The 18,661-nt window shown below is 44.7% G+C and overlaps 1 protein-coding gene across 1 annotated transcript in view; it reads right to left on the reverse strand.

The window, feature by feature from the left end:
* Nucleotides 1-588: 588 nt before the first annotated feature.
* Brca1 (BRCA1 DNA repair associated) overlaps nt 589-18,661 on the reverse strand; it is a 71,698-nt gene continuing 53,625 nt past the window's right edge. The window contains exons 17-23 of the mRNA XM_057775846.1: nt 15,702-15,779; nt 15,107-15,147; nt 9,973-10,053; nt 6,175-6,229; nt 2,824-2,897; nt 2,523-2,589; nt 589-1,653 (exon numbers count right to left, since the gene is read on the reverse strand). Coding sequence (XP_057631829.1) covers nt 1,508-1,653; nt 2,523-2,589; nt 2,824-2,897; nt 6,175-6,229; nt 9,973-10,053; nt 15,107-15,147; nt 15,702-15,779 — 542 coding nt within the window. The 3' untranslated portion in view covers nt 589-1,507. The remainder of the gene's footprint in view (nt 1,654-2,522; nt 2,590-2,823; nt 2,898-6,174; nt 6,230-9,972; nt 10,054-15,106; nt 15,148-15,701; nt 15,780-18,661) is intronic.

Consider the following 18,661-nt stretch of genomic DNA (forward strand, 5'->3'; position numbering starts at 1 on the left):
GACAGAATCGAGTAACCGCAGTTTGCTTCTTTCTACCCACAGTGCCCGATATCACTGAAGTACGGTGCTAGGTGTGGTGGGCACATCTTTAGTCCCAGCACTCGGGAGGCAGAGGCAGGCGGATCTCTGTGAGTTCGAGACCAGCCTGGTCTACAAGAGCTAGTTCCAGGACAGGCTCCAAAGCTACAGAGAAACCCTGTCTCAAAAAAACAAAAAAAAAAAACAAAAACACCAATAACAACAAAAAAGATTTTCATTTATTGTTCTTTTAATTTTTTATGACATCTACTTGTTTGGTTAGTTTTCATGTGCACGGGCACACACAGGTCGCGCACACGTGTGAAAGTCAGAGGACAACTAGCAGGAGTCAGTTTTCCTTGTCTCCTGTGGGTCCCAGGGCTTGAACTCTGGTTGTCAAGTGTGGCAGCAGGCCCCTTACCCATTGAGCCATCTTGCCAGGACCCCACAAATAGTCACTCTAGTAAAAGTGTTTGGCAGTCAGTTTATTTGCAGTGTCGACAGCACAATATTTATAAATCACACTTTGTACAATCAGGTTTCCCCTGCCCTTGCACACTGGGGGGTCAGGGAAGACCTAGTTCCTCCAACAGCTATAAACAGCCAAAGATAATGAGTTTATGAAAAATACATTCTTTTCCTTCAGCAAACAAAATTATTTATGAAGCAGTATGGTTCAGCAATAGGGAGCAAAAGGGAAAAAATTACTTCTTAAGAAAGCAACAGCTCCTTTCCTGGTGGGATCCATCATTTTCAGTCTGAAATATTCATATCAGAGATCTTGTATTTTAAGAGGAATGGGTTACTTAGCAGGGCTACAGCAAACACTGCGTTCATCAGTTACGGGAATTAGAAGGCTCTCCTGGACACTGGTACTTGAAAAACTTTATGTTCATATTGAATACATTATATCTGCCTCTGAACTTCTTGAGGTCCACTGACACCCAAGACCTGTTCTGGTTTTCTTGGTGGGGGTGAGAAGTTGTGTTGGGGGGTACAGGGACGGATGGGGGTAATATGGGTGTTGTTTGGTGCTGGGTGTGGAACCTGGAGTCTTGAGTACTGATTTTAAGTCAAATCACAGATCTCAAGCAATCTCCTTGAAGGAATTGACTCTTGGCTTTTATGAACACGAGATGTTATTAGAAACAAATTAGGATCACCAGTTATTCACTCTTAGTCAGGGTCTTATATAGCCCAGGCTGGCCTTGGATGCATGATACCCGTGTCTCTTCCCACCAAGTGCTGTGATTATAGGCGTGGACACCATGCCCAGTGCAGACCAGCCACACATTCTACTCTGTCTCTCCAAGAACAATCTATAACGAACTGGCATCTTGATCAATTGGTGGGGTTAAAATAGACTGAACTTTTAAGGGACCCTCACATAGGTAGAAACTTTGATGTCTATAAAATACTTAGTGAGGAGGACGTGCAAGCACCCAGGAGCGAGAGATGGTCCCTGGGCATGGAAAGGTCACTTCCTAAACTAATCATTGGGGTCTTGTGGCTCGCTATAGTCATGGGTGATATTCTGTACCAGGTAGGCGTCCAAATCCCGACATTGGTAGACGGATATACTGTCCAACACCCAGTCCCACATCACCAGGTGTGCCTCACACAGCTGTGCAATCTCTGCAGACAGAACACACAAAGATAGGGTGTCAAGTCATTCTTCAGACCAGACAATCAATCCACACTGGGATCTGATTACAGGAGTCCTTAGGGTCAACAGGCGGGAGCCAAGGTGGTGCTCTGAAGAAACACTTCAGGACAGAAATCCTTACTCAGAAGCCAGCGGGGCGATGGCAGTAAAAGCCCAGCCTCTGAAGACTGAAATAACAGAGCTTCAACCTGATAAAGGCGAAGCCACCAAAGAGAGCAACGGTGTGGAGAAGAACTTAAGTGAGGAAACAAACCACCAGAAGCGTGATCGCTTGTGTGTAAATGCATACATACATACATACACACTCTACTTTTTTTAAAGACAGGGTATCACCGTACAGCTGTGGCTGGCCTTGAACTTGGCCTGTAGACCAGGCTATACTTGAACTCAGAGACTGAACTGTTTCTGCCTCCTCCTTCTGCTGAGGTTAAAGGTGTATACTACCATACCTGGTCTCATTTATTACTTTTATAATACAAAACAACAAAAACGTTAAAAAGATGGCTCAGTGGGCAAAGATACTTGTAGAGTCTGACTGTAATAAAGTTTTCTTAATTAACATTTTAGTCATTCATTCAACAATGACAAAAATAGGCCACGAAGAGTGGCAATACCTTTAACCCCAGCACCTGAGCACCTGGGAGGCAGAGACAGGTAGAGCTCATTGAGTTTCAAGACACAGCTGGTTCCATGACAGCCAGGGCTACATGGTGAGACCACGCCTCAATAAATAAATAAAATAAAATAAAAAATCAGTCAAGTAAACACCAGGTAATTAGTGAATCAAACCCACCCTATAGGACCCCACAGATCCTGTAAGTACATGAATACACTTTACCAGGGCAGCCATTCTCTTCTGTCCAGGCACTTGGTTGTACGATCACAATTGGATGAGCATCCTGCATCTCCAGGAAGGAAGAAAAGTGTATCACAGCAGGGTTTATGGAAAAATCGGCCGCCACTTTCACATGGTGAGAGGCTAGAAAGGAAAGGCTTCCCTCCACACATTCACTGCTCATGGTTCCCAGCCGAGCCCTCTGACACAAGCTCACTGTAGAGAAAGCCCCTGGGCTACTTTACAGGACTTGCTTAATGGCAGGAGAGTATATTCCTCCTGTTAAGAAGGCCCCAATACTCACTGTGTCACGGGTGAGTGACGAAAGCTCCTTCACCACAGAAGCCCCACACAACTGCAGCATCTTTTCCAGCTCATCTGTAGAGAACGGATGTAAAACCACCACAGTGATCCACACGTGCACCTCGTGCCTGTGCCAGTCTTCCCTGGAGCAAACCCTCTCAGGGGGCAGTCAGTTTTTTTTTTTTTTTTTTTTTTGGTTTTTCGAGACAGGGTTTCTCTGTGGTTTTGGAGCCTGTCCTGGAACTAGCTCTTGTAGACCAGGCTGGTCTCGAACTCACAGAGATCCTCCTGCCTCTGCCTCCTGAGTGCTGGGATTAAAGGCGTGCGCCACCACCGCCCGGCCAGTTTTTGTTTTGTTTGTAGAGACCCTAAAATCAGTATGGCTCCTAAGTTAATTTGCCACTGATATGCTGCTGCCTGCTCTGGTCATTTGTCTCCATGAAGCCACTTGGTAGATATGGTTTCATGGTCTCCCAAATGAAGCACGTGAAAAAGAAACCCAGGATCGGATTTCCAGTAATTCGCTAACTAGCTAGATACTATGTGAAAAACACTCGTCTTTCTTCCTTGCTCCTGCACTCAAATTCAGTGTTGGTGACTGGTAATCACAGCCACTGAGAGCACCATTCTTGATAATTACTCTAAATGTGAAAAGATGGGACTGTATTTCATCCAGGGGGGAGGGGGACCCAAAACAACATGTCCTCCTGGCCAGACACCCAGTATAGCATTAGAACAGGTCACATGCTGAGCTAGAACCCACATGTCTAGGGAATGATTATCAGAAGAGCTTGGGCCTAAAAATCGGCAGAACCGATCAACTTTGGCTTCTTTGGATGTACTCTTAAAAGGATCCTCATACTGTTCAGGAAAGAAGACTGCTCACTCCTGGGAACTGTGGAGGTCTTCTGCCTGCCTGAGGTGAGGCTAACTTAGCCTCTCTGCCCCAATGACATTCACTAGAGTCTCCGGCTTTCACTATATTAAAAGTATAAAAATAGCCGGGCGGTGGTGGTGCACGCCTTTAATCCCAGCACTCGGGAGGCAGAGGCAGGCAGATCTCTGTGAGTTCGAGGCCAGTCTGGTCTACAGAGCTAGTTCCGGGACAGGCACCAAAGCTACAGAGAAATCCTGTCTTGAAAAAACAAAAAACAAAAACAAAAAACAAAAAAAACAAAACAAAAAAAAAAAAGGGTATAAAAATAGAAACCAGCTGGGCGATGGTTGCGCACACTTTTAATCCTGGTACTTGGGATGTAGAGGCAGGTGGATGTCTGTGAGTTCAAGGATAGCCAGGGCTACAAAGAGAAACCCTGTTTCAAGAAAACAAAACCCTAGAGAAATTGTTGCCCGACACTGTGCTACCACTCATCCGCTCATGGCCAGACACTCAGGCCCAGGTTTTCAACCTGTGGGCTGCGATCTCCTGGGGGGGAGGGATCAAGTGGCCCTTGCACAGGAGCTGAATATCAGATATTTATATTATGCTTCATAACAGTAGCAAAATTAGTTATCAAGTGGCAATGAAATCACCACAGCACCAGAGCTGTGTTAAGGGGAGCATCATTTGGAAGGCCGAGAACACTGTACAAAGGCCTACCTAAGTCATAGGACTCCAGTCCCTGGATCTGAAGTGAAACTCAGATTAAAAGGGGAAGAACCCTTCTTTTTGAAGAGAACTAACCACAGCTACACATGGACAAGGGCCTTTGATAACAAGAGTCGAGCCCACACCAGTCTTCTGTGGTTCGGGTCTCAGGTAGCCCAAGCTGGTGGTGACTTCTCTATGTACTCAAGGACAGCCCTAGCCTGCTGACTCTCCTGCTTCTACCTCCTAAGTGCGTGGATTACAGGCACATGTCACTAAGTCCAGCTCCATGGCAGTTTTCACTAGCACATCATATATTTTTTTTTTTTGGTTTTTCGAGACAGGGTTTCTCTGTAGCTTTGGTGCCCATCCCAGAACTAGCTCTTTTTTTTTTTGTTTTGTTTTGTTTTGGTTTTTCGAGACAGGGTTTCTCTGTGGCTTTGGAGCCTGTCCTGGAACTAGCTCTTGTAGACCAGGCTGGTCTCGAACTCACAGAGATCCGCCTGCCTCTGCCTCCCGAGTGCTGGGATTAAAGGCGTGCGCCACCACCGCCCGGCCAGAACTAGCTCTTGTAGACCAGGCTGGCCTCGAACTCCCAGAGATTCGCCTGCCTCTGCCTCCCGAGTGCTGAGATTAAAGGTGTGCGCCACCACCGCCCGGCTGGCATATCACACTTAATATCCACCATGAACCTCCCTTTCCCCTGGGCCTGGCCCAGACCATAAAACTTCTATATTAAATGAAGGCGGTTCGGGAAGAAGAGAACTCTTTTTGACATTTATAATAAACTCGAGGTTCTTGTATCCCTGCCCATCCTGAAATTTCCTTGTAGACTAGGCTGGCCTTGTAGATCTGCTGCACCTCTACCTCCTAAGTGCTGGCATCAAAGGCATGTGCTGAGAACTGGAGAGACGGCTCCGTAGTTAAGAACGCTGATTGGTCTTGCAGAGGTCCTGGGTTTGGTTCCAAGTACCTACAAGGTGGCTCACAACCAACTGTAACCCCAGTTCCAGGTTATCTGATTTCTTCTTCTGACCTCTTATGGGCTCCTGGCACAAAAGTGGTGCCACATTCAGAGACAAAACATTTCATATAAAAATAAAACCACAATTCTTTATTTTTTTTATGTTTATTTTAGTTATTGTGTATACCGTATTCTGCCTACATGCATGCCTACAGATCTCATTACAGATGGTTGTAAGCCACTATGTGGTTGCTGGAAATTGAGCTCAGGACCTTTAGAAGAGCAGGCAGTGCTCTTAACCACTGAGCCATCTCTCCAGCCCCCTAAAACCACAATTCTTAAGCAGGGTGTGGTAGCACAGAGATAGATGGATTTTGAGTTTGAGGTCAGCCTGGTCTACACAGCAAGTTTCAGGACAGCCAGGTCTACACAGAGATGCTTTCTCAAACAGAAAATAAACAAAATCTAACAAAAATTAAAACAACTACAGCAAACAAAACAAAACAAAACAACAACTACAGCAACAAAGGCCTGTGCTGCCTTAACTGGCAAAGCCCAGGTTGTTCTCACCACTGCTGCCCTTCTCAGTCTACGTGAGCAATACCAGAAGTTCTGCCCCACACAAGCACAGAATACGGTACCTTAAACCTTAACTCCTCACTGATCTCATGGGAAAGAACACATGCCTTGCTTTTTGTCATAGAAAGACCTCCACAGAGGCTGACCCTGTCTGCTACTCTGCACGCTCTGCTATGTAAGAAAAGCTGGTTCTGCAATGGCACAGCCTCCTGGGTGCTTACCTTTGGGCATGTTGGTGAAGGGCTCACAACAACAGATTTTTAGGCCTTTGAAGAGCTGCGAAGAGAAGAGAATGAGTGATGTCATGTAGAGAATCTACACCACAGGTATGCAGGTGTCCAAGGAGCCAGAAGAGCACATCCGAGCTCCTAGAGCCGGGGTTACTAGCAGCTATGAGCTGCCCAATGTGGGTGCTGGAAATCAAAAGCAGGTCTTTGGAATGAGCAGCAAGCACTGACCACGGAGCTGTCTCTCCAGACTCTCCCCCCTTTCTGTGAGACAGGATCTTATATAGGCCAGGCAGCCTCAAACTTGTAATATAGGTTGGTCTTGAACTCCTGATCCTCCTGCTTCTACCTCTCAAATGCTGGGATGACAGGAATGCACCACCTTGCTGAGTCTGGGTTTTTATAATAGAGACCCCCTAAAATAAAACAACTTTTCTTTACCACTTGACAACTTCTGTGCTCCTTCCTAGAGACAGATGATCGGTTCGATATTCTGAACTGATTTTGGATTTTACTGAATCATGTATAAAATTGATCTATAGAATATAGCACTCTAAAAAAAATATTGTTTTGTGTGTGTACACATGTGCCATATGTCCAAGTGCTGGTGGAGGCCAGAGGACATCAGATTTCCTGGTGCTGATGTTGCAGGCAGCTGTGAGATAGCCAGTGTGGATGCTAGGAAGAGCAGGAAGTGCTCTTAACCTGAGCTCTCTCTAGCCCCTGAAGTCATTCTTTGTCATTTAAGGGATGAACACCTTGTCAGGTTCAGGTTTATGCTTGGTGACCCTGGCAAAATGACTTTACTTTTTGTCAGAGATGATGAAAATAAACTAAACACTAACAACCTACTGGTTCTTCTTTACATTTAATAGCAAGAAATTCAAAGCTACTAGATGATGGTTGATGTTTACCCTGACTGGGTGCATCAGGGCTAACCATGCCCCAGCCAGTACAGCCAGCTATCTTATGTGCACACATTCCTCTTCTCTGCTAGTCAAGAGCCCCTCCCACCTCCCTTCCTACTGCTATGACAACTACCATTGCATCTTCAGGCAACTTGGACATTTCTCATTTGGTGCAAACCTTTCCCCCTGCTGGCCGGAACACCTGGTGTTCTGATGACACAGAACACACACAGACACAACCTTCGAAGGGAAAATATAATTACAGTGCTCCTTAGCGCCGCCCAAAGAACGTTCCGTGATACTGAAAATGTCCTGTATCTGTCTCATAAGATGCAAGCCCTAAGACCCGAGGTTGTCAGGCACTTGAAATGTGGTTAGCGTGATTGAGGAACTGAACTTCCAAACTTTTTTTTTTTTTTTTTTGGAGACAGGGTTTCTCTGTGTGGCCCTGGCTGTCTTGAAACTAACTCTGTAGACCAGGCTGGCCTCAAATTCATAGCGATCTACCTGCCTCTGCCTCCCAGGTACTGGGATTAAAGGTGTAAGCCACCACTGTGTGGCTTGAACTTCATTTTTTTTTTTTTTTTTTTTGGTTTTTCGAGACAGGGTTTCTCTGTGGTTTTTGGAGCCTGTCCTGGAACTAGCTCTTGAACTTCATTTTTAATCAAGCTTGGAACAGGCTTGTGTCTAGTAAACGGTGTTAGTACAAAATCTCAGGTGTACACTGACTTGAGAGTTCTGAGAGTTTCAAGTTATCATTTTAAAGAAACCTAAATTTGTGTCAGTTATTAATATTTTTGTTTTGATACAGGATCTCAGTCTGTAGTCCACCAAATTCACAATCCTCCCGCCTTAGCTTTGAATGCTGGGATGACAAAGGAGCGCCACTCACGAGGTCTATGGATGGCTATATTTTCTTTTTTTTCTTTTCTTTTTTTTTTTTGGTTTTTTGAGACAGGGTTTCTCTGTGGTTTTGGAGCCTGTCCTGGAACTAGCTCTTGTAGACCAGGCTGGTCTCGAACTCACAGAGATCCACCTGCCTCTGCCTCCCAAGTGCTGGGATTAAAGGCGTGCGCCACCACCGCCCGGTGGACGGCTATATTTTCATATACCATTTGAATAACTCATTCTTTTGACTACCCTTCCATGACACTAGAAGAAAACTGACTGGGTCAGCTGAGACAAAATCAAGGGGCTGAAAACGACAGATGGCTCTACTGGAAATGACTTCACCCCACATGACAGGCAGAGGAAGAGGGCAGCAGGCAAATCAGTTATTGCTGGAAATGACAGTTCCCACCTCTGCCGCTCTCCCTATCCAATGTGTTGACAGGACCTAGATGCTCATAAATGCTAAAAGTTCCCTCCAGGCAGTCAGCTGCAGCAAATGCTGCCTTGAGATATATGAAACATTAGGAATTTTCATATCCAGGCCGACACTGATGAGAATGTCTAGTTGTGAGATAAGGAATCTAAAGCTTCACCTCTACAAACACATTTCTTTGTGAAAATACCGCAGTGACATCTCAGTATCTTCTGAATGTCATTACTTTGCCCAAGCAGGTTCCGTCACTGCCTTCTGAATGTAAGAGAAACCCCGTGGCACGCGGCTTTCCTCTGAGGAAGGACGGCCGGACCTGGTGTTAATTCTGCACGGAACCAGCTGGGTAAGAACAAACGGTTGGCTCACAGAGAACACCTTGGGGAAAAGCGAGAAGCAGGGCGAGCAGCTTTTCTTGGCACCTGGAACAGTTATGTGATAGCTCAGAGAGTGAGGATGGGCTGACCCCAAGGGTTCAGAACTCCGGGCTTGGTTTGTGATCCCGTCCAAACCACCCTTACTGGTCTCCTCTCAACCACCCTTACTGGTCTCCTCTCAACCAAGTCTCTATGGAGGAACAGAAGGCGCTCCGCGTGGGAGTGTTCTGAAACACCTGCTGGTGCACACTTGAAAGGGAAGAAAAGCAGCCTGGGAACACAAGCACTTATCCAGTAACCTGGGAAAGCAGTTGGCTCCGGCCTGCCAGGCAGGTGTGAAATACTGCGGAGACTTTTTTCTGCAAGGAGGATACAGCTCTGGCTGCACCATCTGCTATGGCATGCTAGAGAAAGTCAGAGTCCTGCTCCTACTTGCAAAGTTGTTGGGATAATATGCTTTTCTCCTGCAAAGCCATCTATAACTTGTGAATTTATATTTGAAGCTCGAGGGCCTGTGTTTAGCTTCTATCATTCACTAGTTAAGCGATCCCGGGGAGCTTAACCTCTCTGAACCTCAGTTTTCTCATATATAAAATAAGTGGCGTATTCTCATATGTAACACATAGGTAATAATAGTCCACACATCACAGTGTTGTAAGATTGTTGATTATGAGATGCTTCCATTCTGTGCGCACAGGTTGTACCATGTACACTGCTCACAGCACTTACTATACTACTCAGAGAAAAGAGCACGGTGAAGTAAGAGGAGCAAAAGGTTTAGATTCACATCTTTGAGTTCTTTTTTTTTTGTGGTGATGGGGTGTTAGAGATAGGTTTCTTTGTGTGGGCCTGGATGTCCTGGAACTCACGGGGTAGACCAGGCTGGCCTTGAACTCACAGAGATCCGCCTGCTTCTGCCTCCCTAGTGCTGGGATTAAAGGAGTGTGCCATAACCGAGCCTAGAGTCACATCTTTGAAATCTAAACTCTATCACTATCAGCTGAGATCTAAACCTTGGCCAGGACCTCAAATTACAACTGCCACTCTAAGCTTTATGTTCTCTTACTTACGGGGCAGAAGCAATCCTTGTTTGCCTTGTTGAGCACAGAGCCAGTGCCCAGTGCACCACAGCAGCTGGCTGCAGAGCCCTAGGCTGGGGTTTCTGTCACACACGAGAGGGACTTACCTTTTCCTTGGATTCTCTGGATCGCTTTGGACCTTGGTGGTTTCTTCCAGTAACAACATCTCCTTTGACTTCAAATTCATGCTGAAACCAAACACAAAACTTTATGATCAGTGGGGTGGAGAGATGACCTAGCTGTTAAGAGTGTGTACTCATCTTGCAGAGGACCAGAGTTTGGTTTCTAGTTCCCATGTCTGGCTGCTCACAACCACCTCTAACTCCAGTTCCAAGGGGATCTGACACAGGCTTCCACAGGTGCTATATTCATGTGCACACACGCACAGCCACCCACACACAAAATAAAAAACTGGGCCATGTGGTAGAGTACCATGTACCAGGCAGGCCAGGACTATATTATGAAACCTTGTCTCTATTATTATTATTATTATTATTGAGACAAAGCTGTATAGCCTGGCTGGCCTAGAACTCGATCTGTAGATTAGGCTGCTTCTTGATTCTGCCTCTTCCCAAGAGCTGAGATTCAAAGACCTATCCAACCATACCCAGGTGAGACCCTGTCTCAGATTTTTTTTTTAAATTCATCCTTCTATTTTATTTTATGTATGAGTGTTTTGCCTACATGTATATATGTGTTCCATACACACACCTGGTACCCAAAGAGATCAGATTCCCTGGAACTGGAGTTATAGATGGCTATGAGAATCTATGAGATGCTGGAATAAAAACCTGGTTCCTAGCCTGATGTGGTAGCGCATGCCTTTAACACTAGCACTTGGAAGGTGGTGGGAGGCACATCTTGGAGTTTGAGGCTAATATGGTCTACAGAGTGAGTTCCAGGACAACCAGGGGTATATACAACACAGTAAAACCCTCTTTCAAAAACCACCACTAACAAAACAAAACAAAACTCACAAAACAACACAAAAAATCCTGGTTCCTTAGAATAGCTAAGTGCTCTGACTTTTCTTCTGGGGCCCAAGTTCAATTCCCAGCACCCACAATAGCAGCTTACAACTGTCTGTAACTCCAATTCTAGAGCATTTGACATCCTCACAAAGACATATATGCAGGCAAAACACCAATGCATGTAAAATAAATATAAATAAATCATTAAAAAATGAAACCCAAACCAACTCCAAGAAAACAAAACCCCCAAACACACAAAGCACTGTGACCAGAGGAAGAGAAGTCACATTCATTGAAGTACTTTGGTATTTAATTATTTAGTTAGTGTGCGGCACACCTGTAGGCTGAGGCTGGCTCTCTCCATCCACGTGGGTCCTGAGGTCTGCTTTCGGGGCATCAGGCTGGCAGCTAGTGCCTTCACCTGAGCCATCTCCACAGCCCCAAGGTCAATCTTTGCTGAAATTACCAGTCAGCTTTCATCTCATTGGGATTTGATTTTCTTTTAAAAATGTATTTTAATTTCTAACATCTATCTCTTCTCGAAAGATTCACCGAGCATTAGATTAAACTGCTAACACTGTACCGTGTAACGATAACTGGAGGGTTTGATCACTTGAGTCAATGTGTGCTGTCAGCTGAAAACACTAGGGCTTTTCAGAGCTCTGTTGTGAGATTCACAGGTACTGAAGTCAAAACAATAAAATGAGGCCAGTGAGATGGCTCAGCAGGTAAAGCGGCTAAAGCGGCCTACCACGAGGTCTGACAACCTCGGTCCAAACCCAGAACCCATATAAAGGTAGGAGACGCTTCAAAGTTGTCCCCCGACCTCCACACAAACGCTTCCCACTTTTACACACACACACACACATACACTTTAAAACACACACTTAACATTTTGAAGAGACTCCAGTGTTTTTTATAGTAACTACTTTGATAATAAGATAAAGACTAATGGGCCGGAGAGTTTGCTGTTTGGGGAAGAATGCTTGGAAGCTACTGTGAGTGAAATTCAGATGGTAGGGAAGGCTTGCTAAGCATTGTTGGAATATCAAGAACTCAGGCAAGGGGCCGGAGAGATGTGGGCAAGGCTCTTGCTGCCAAACTTGAAAGCCTGAGTTTGCTCCCCAGACTCCATATAATAAAAGGAAGGATCCCAGCACTCGGGAGGCAGAGGCAGGCGGATCTCTGTGAGTTCAAGACCAGCCTGGTCTACAGAGCTAGTTCCAGGACAGGCTCCAAAGCCACAGAGAAACCCTGTCTCGAAAAACCAAAAATAAATAAATAAATAAATAAATAAATAAATAAATAAATAAATAAATAAATAAAAGGAAGGAGCCAACTTCCGATGCCTACAAGTTGTCCTTTGACCTCCGCACACGTGCCAAGGCACACACCTTCCCCTACAATAAATAAAGTCAAACCCCAAAATAGAAACCATCTCTATGCTTCCAATTATCCTAAAAGTAAAAATTTAAGTATTATGTGGCTTCACACAAGTCTTCCCCAATCTGGTCCTTGTCTCTGAGTTCTCACCTGTCCTGCCGTCTGTGCTCCCTATACAAAATTCGTCAGTTCCCACCTTCAACTACAATGGTCTATTCTTCTTTAATAAACTAAACCCACTCCTACATCCAGATCTATTGTTTGTTTTTGTTTTTATTTTGAAAATAAAACGGTTTCTCTGTATAGCCCTGGCTGTCCTGGAACTTGCTGCGGAACTACTTTTGTACACTGTGAATACATACTGCTCTCATTGGTTAATAAAGAGCTGATGGGCAGGTAGAGGTTAGGTGGGACTTGAAGACAAAGCGAGGAAGTGGGGAAGGAGGGCGGAGTCACCAGGGGATGTCGAGAAGATGAACATGCCATGCTGAAAAAGGTACTACCATATGGAAGAGTGTTGATAAGAAATATGGGTTAGGGTGGCTGGAGAGATGGCTCAGAGGAATAGAGCATTGGTTGCTCTTCCAGAGGTCCTGAGTTCAATTCCCAGCAACCACATGGTGGCTCACAACCATCTGTAATAAGATCTGGTGTCCTCTTCTGTACTGCAGGATACATGAAGGAAGAAACCTATATACATAATAAATAAAAATCTTTAAAAAAAAAAAAAGAAATATGGGTTAAGGAGTGATGTGTGGGGGGGGAGCAGGAGGGAGTGGGAGGACAGCAGGGAGAGAGTGCCAACTGGGATTGGCATGTAAAATGAGAAAAGAATGTTTTCTAAAAAAAAAAAGAAGTAGATTAATTAAAAAAATTTACGTTGTAAGAGCTAGTTAGTAACAAGCCCAAGCTATCAATTATTTATAATTAATATTAAATCTTTGTGTGGTTATTTGGGAGCCTGCAGGAGCTCTGTAGACAAGTCTAGTCTCAAATTTACACAGATCCACCTACCTCTGCCTCCAAAATACTGGGATTTAAGGTGTGTGCAGCCACGCCCAGCCACACCCAGAGCTTAGTGCTTTCTGTTCCTACCTATAAGAGTTGTTCTCTACATTTTTCAAAGACAGTTCTTTCTTGTTATTAGGTCTCAGCTCAGTTGTTTCACAAAGACTTTGTCTGACCTCTGTAATTGAGGTAGGTAACCCTTGACTTCAGAAAACTGTTAGTCTGTTGTCCATCAAAGCATTTATTGGTGTATGAGATTCCTCTATTTATTGTGCATCTCTTCTTACTAGGGATACATCTTTCCAGAGTAGGGAACTTGGTCACTCTTGTTTACTGTGGTATTCCTAGTAACCGATACTTGGTGGGCTCCCAATAAATGGTTGCTAAGTGAAATTAACATCAAGTGTCATTTAATTATGAATATACCGAGTAGTGTGTAATAAATAGTTTTAAACAGATTCCACTAATTTTGTTTTGTGTGATCTATCGTCATCATCAGTTCTTGGCTGTACTAAAATTATTCTTCCTACTACATACTTAACGTATTCAATTCTCATTGTTCTTGTCGGCCGGGCGGTGGTGGCGCACGCCTTTAATCCCAGTACTCGGGAGGCAGAGGCAGGCGGATCTCTGTGAGTTCGAGGCCAGCCTAGTCTAGAAGAGCTAGTTCCAGGACAGGAACCAAAAAAAGCTACAGAGAAACCCTGTCTCGAAAAAGCACAATAAAAAAAAACAAAAACCAAAAAAACAAAAAAAAACCCGCATTGTTCTTTGTATCATAAAAAAGCAGCAGTTCTTGGAAGGAGACTGATTTCTAAACAGATATTCAGCACATTAATTTCTTTTTCTGAGACAGCACCTCCTGTAGATTATGCTGGCTTTGAACTCATGTAATTTAAGGATGACTGAGTTGCCCGTTCTGCTGCTCCCACTCTCTGAGATCACTAGCAAATGTAATTCATATTCATGAGGTGCTGAGAATTAAACCCAGGGTCACACGTGTGTTAGACAAGCACAAACTAAGCCATACCCTTACCCAAAGTCTTTTTGTTTTGTTTTCTTTTTGTTTTTTGAAACAGGGTTTCTCTGTGGCTTTGGAGCCTGTCCTGGAACTAGCTCTTGTAGACCAGACTGGTCTCGAACTCACAGAGATCTGCCTGCCTCTGCCTCCCGAGTGCTGGGATTAAAGGCGTGCGCCACCATTGCCCGGCGTCATTTTCTTTAACAATGGTGACTAGAGCTTGGTGTGGTGGAACATACTTATAATCCCATAATCCCAGCACTTGGGAGGTCAGAGGTAGGTGATCAGGAGTTCCAGACCATTCCATGATATGCAACCCCCCCCCCAAGGGTGGTGGCGGTGGCTGTTTCTGATTATTTATTTATAAAGACAGGCTCAGCCAGGCATGGTGGCACAGGCCTTTAGTCCCAAAACTGAGGAGGCAGAGGCAGGTAGATCTTTATAAGTTTGAGGCCAGCCTGGTCTACAAGCTGAGTTATAGGACAGTCAGAGCTGTCACACAGAGAAACCCTGTCTCGAAAAACAAAAACAAAAAGACAGGCTCTTGTTATGTAGCCTAGGCTGGCCTGAAACTATGTAGTCCAGTCGGGCCTCAAATGGCTAAGTGTCAGTATCACAGATACGCACCACCTCATCTGGCTCTGGAGGAGGCTCATTAGTTGTCATATGAATCTTTATTTTGTAAACTCCTTTCTCCAAAGAAAACACGTTCTTTTGCAATCTAGAACGAATAAGAACATGGAATTTCCTGTCCTGCTCTACATCACTCTCAACGCCCCCCTCACTGAGGAAAACGTGTACTGAAGGGAAAGCAACGCCCATTCCAGTGTCTCTGGCGAGTGTGCATCAACCACCTACCACACTCAGCAGTTTTCTTTCTTGAATAGACCGGATGACCCCTGCAGAGAACACAGGAGAGGTAAGTAATAAAGAGCAGAACAACAGGTTCTCTTTGTGGAGGTGGGAAATTCAGCAATTCACAGGAGAGCTCCCTCTTTAACAAGGCCTGTGGCAGATTTCCTTCTGGACACAGCGGAAGATTATATTATTTAAACATTATAAAAGTGCTGCTGGATATGGATTCCTCCTACTATTAAGTAAGTCCTCGCTCACATGCTAGCACGGCTAAGGAGACTAGGTCCTATTAGTTCTATCTGAACAAAGCCACACGCATTTAAAGACAGAGCTAGCCGGGCGGTGGTGGCGCAAGCCTTTAATCCCAGCACCTGGGAGGCAGAGGCAGGCGGATCTCTGTGAGTTCGAGACCAGCCTGGTCTACAGAGCTAGTTCCAGGACAGGCTCCAAAACCACAGAGAAACCCTGTCTCGAAAAAATCAAAAAAAAAAAAAGACAGAGCCAGTTTTGTGCTAAAGACCTTTTGGTAACTCAGACTTAGCATCAGCAGAAAACTCAGGTGTTAAAGGGAGGAGCAGACACACTGCGTTGTACTCACATGCATAACTAACTATCCATTTTCCTCCTGCGATTCCGAGAAAGTACTTGAGTGTCCGCTCACACACAAGCTCAGCGTCTGCAAATGAAAGACACCCAAGGCGTTAGAAAAACACAAGTGGGAAGTGCTGCCCAAGAAGCTGGAGCCCAGCACCCTTGAGATATAAAATCAGAAGCCCAGAAGCAGCACTAATGAGAACCAGCAGGAGTGGGGTTTTGGAAGCCTGGAAAGAGGCAGATGCCATGCTAAGACCAGAGGAATTGTCCGCCTCAGCTGAGACGCCAAGGCTAGTTAAAGAGCTCTACCCCATGTTAACCAGTACTAGTGATCAATGCGGGTGTAGATCTACTTTACCAGACAGGAATATGTGAGAAAAGTGCTGAAGTCCTAAATTTGAAAAAAATAAAAACTAAAAAAGACCCTAAATCAGAAATGCCAATGACAAGTTCAGCCCTGCAGTTTCTCCCTGGGGACCCTGACCCTTGTATTCCTGAGAGGGACAGGGAAAGTCTCGCCACAGCTATTCTCCTTCCAGTGTAGGTATTTCAATAAGCAGGAGATGAAGAGTCTGTTTATTGCCTAGTGTTTCAAAGGCTACTTTGAAGAACTGAGCAAACTGAGAAAAACCCATTTAAACAGGAGAAATGTATTCAACTAAATCCCAAACACAGCAGGCCATCTGCAGGTAGTGGAAGCGGCCATTCTGCCTCACAGAATTCCTCATAATTTTTGAAGCTTCTAAAGGCTGATTTTAGCTCACAAGCAACACATGCTTCATTGTCTTTGAGTTTAAAGAGCTACTTTAGACTTAATTTGTATTTTAAAGTTCTCTTTCACCTTTATCACCTTTCATCCTAACCCATTTCTTAAAACATACTAAAATCTAATGGTGTTCCTCTCTTACATAGAACTTAGCTTCCATATCTGGTTCTGGCACCTGTCACCAATGAGCACTGCCCTCTGGTACAATTCCCATGCACGAGAAACCAAGATTTTAGCAGTCTTACAGAAAGAGTCAAGAGCTTTCAACCCCGTGAAGCCTAGAGCTCTGTGGTAGTCTGAATGTAACTGACCCCCACAATCCCACAGGGAGTGGCACTATTAGGAGGCGTGGTCTTGTTGGAGGAAATGTGTCACTGTGGCAGTGAGCTTTGAGTTTTCCTATGCTCGGGATACCCACCCAGTGTCTCAGACCATTTCCTGTCGCAAGATGTAGGCCTCTCAGCTACTTTGTCAGCACCATGTCTGCCTGTGTGTCACCATGCTCCCCGCCGTGATGATAACGGCCGGAACCTCTGAAACTGTGAGTGAGGCACCCCAATTACGTACTGGGCATCTCTTCACAGCAACAGAAACCTAACTAAGATAAGCTGTAAGGACAGAAATACCCCAGGATGGGCAAGCGTGCACCAGAAAACCAACTCTGTGAGCGAGGTTTCAGAGTGCAGCTCTAATCTGTACCTCCCACGCTCCTGTGCAGTTCTCTGACTTTCCGAGCCTCACACTAATTCTTCAGAGGCTCAGAGATGGATATCTCAGCTCCTTGATCTTCTCATTCCTTTATTCTCTGCCAAACATCACTTTTATTAAAAAAAATTTTTTAGATTTATTTTATGTATAACTGTTTTGCTTACATGTGTGTTTATGTATCACATGTATATCTAGTGTCTGAGATCACAAGGGGATGGTGGATACTCTGAAACTAGAGTTATGGTGGTTGTGAGTTACAATGTGGGTGCTAGAGATCAAACCTGGGTCCTCTGCAAGAAAAAAGTGCCCCCCCCCCCCGCGTTTTATTTTGGTGGCAGCAGATGGGGGGTGTTTTGCAACAGGGTTTCTCTGTGTAACTGCCTTGGCTGTCCTGGAACTCACTCTGTATGTTATGTCTCTAACATAGATCTGCTTCAGCCTCCTGAGTGCTAGGATTAAAGCTGTCCACAGCCTCTCTAAGCCTATTAGTTGCCACAGTAAAAAAACTGTGTTCAGCACAAAGAATATCACCTAGACAGGCACTTCAGAAGATCCATCAAAGGCCAGAGCCACACTTCTCTTCCTACATGTACCAGGCTTGCATTAATAAAGCAGGCCAATTTCATATAAGCTTTTCAGCAGCTCTGAAATGTTTACTCAGATTTTACAGCCAACTACAAACTCCCAGAGATATCTTACACAAACACAACTAAGACTTAAAAAAGGAGAAAGCGTACGACATGTGAGCGGGTGCACTCTTTTCCTCCTTCCCATGTTAAGGCTATAGGACACAGACTCAGCCACACTCACATGCAGCTCACTGCTCTCCAAAGTCTGAATGGAGATTTACTTCCACCCTGTTCTCTTTGCATTACTTGCTCTTCCATGATCTGGTCTGCTCTATACCCCCTGAACTCCACGGAGTACACAGGAAGTGTGGCTCGGCAATTCATTTTGCCACCCCCCAGATCCAACAGAGGGTCATACAAGACTACTGTCTTTGTAAAATAATAACTATCGGGAGACTTCATCCATGGCATGCTTAAATGAAGACAGGCTCAACACTCTGATCTGAAATGCTAGGCTCAAAACTAATTTTTTTTGAGAATTTGCATATATCTATGGGACACCTTTCATGGATAACACAAAATCCATTTTTTTGTTGCTGCTTCATTTGTTTTTTAAGACAAGGTCTTGCTTTATAGCCTAGGCTGGCCTTGAACTTCTGGCCTTCCTGCCTCAGAAAGCTGAATGCGGGAATCAATGGTTTGAGTCACCACAGCCAAGTCATTCATGTTTTATATACAAAACCTGAGGGTAACTTTTTGTTTATGGTGCTAGGACAGTACCCAGAGCAGTAGTTCTCAGCCTTCCTAATGCAGTGACCCTTTAATACAGTTCCTCATGTGGCAATTCCCAAGCATGAAATTATTTTCATTGTTACTTCATAACATAATGAAAAAGTAGTAATTTTGCTACTGTTATGAATC

This window comes from Chionomys nivalis, chromosome 7 (genome assembly GCF_950005125.1).
Source record: "Chionomys nivalis chromosome 7, mChiNiv1.1, whole genome shotgun sequence".
Taxonomy (NCBI): domain Eukaryota; kingdom Metazoa; phylum Chordata; class Mammalia; order Rodentia; family Cricetidae; genus Chionomys; species Chionomys nivalis.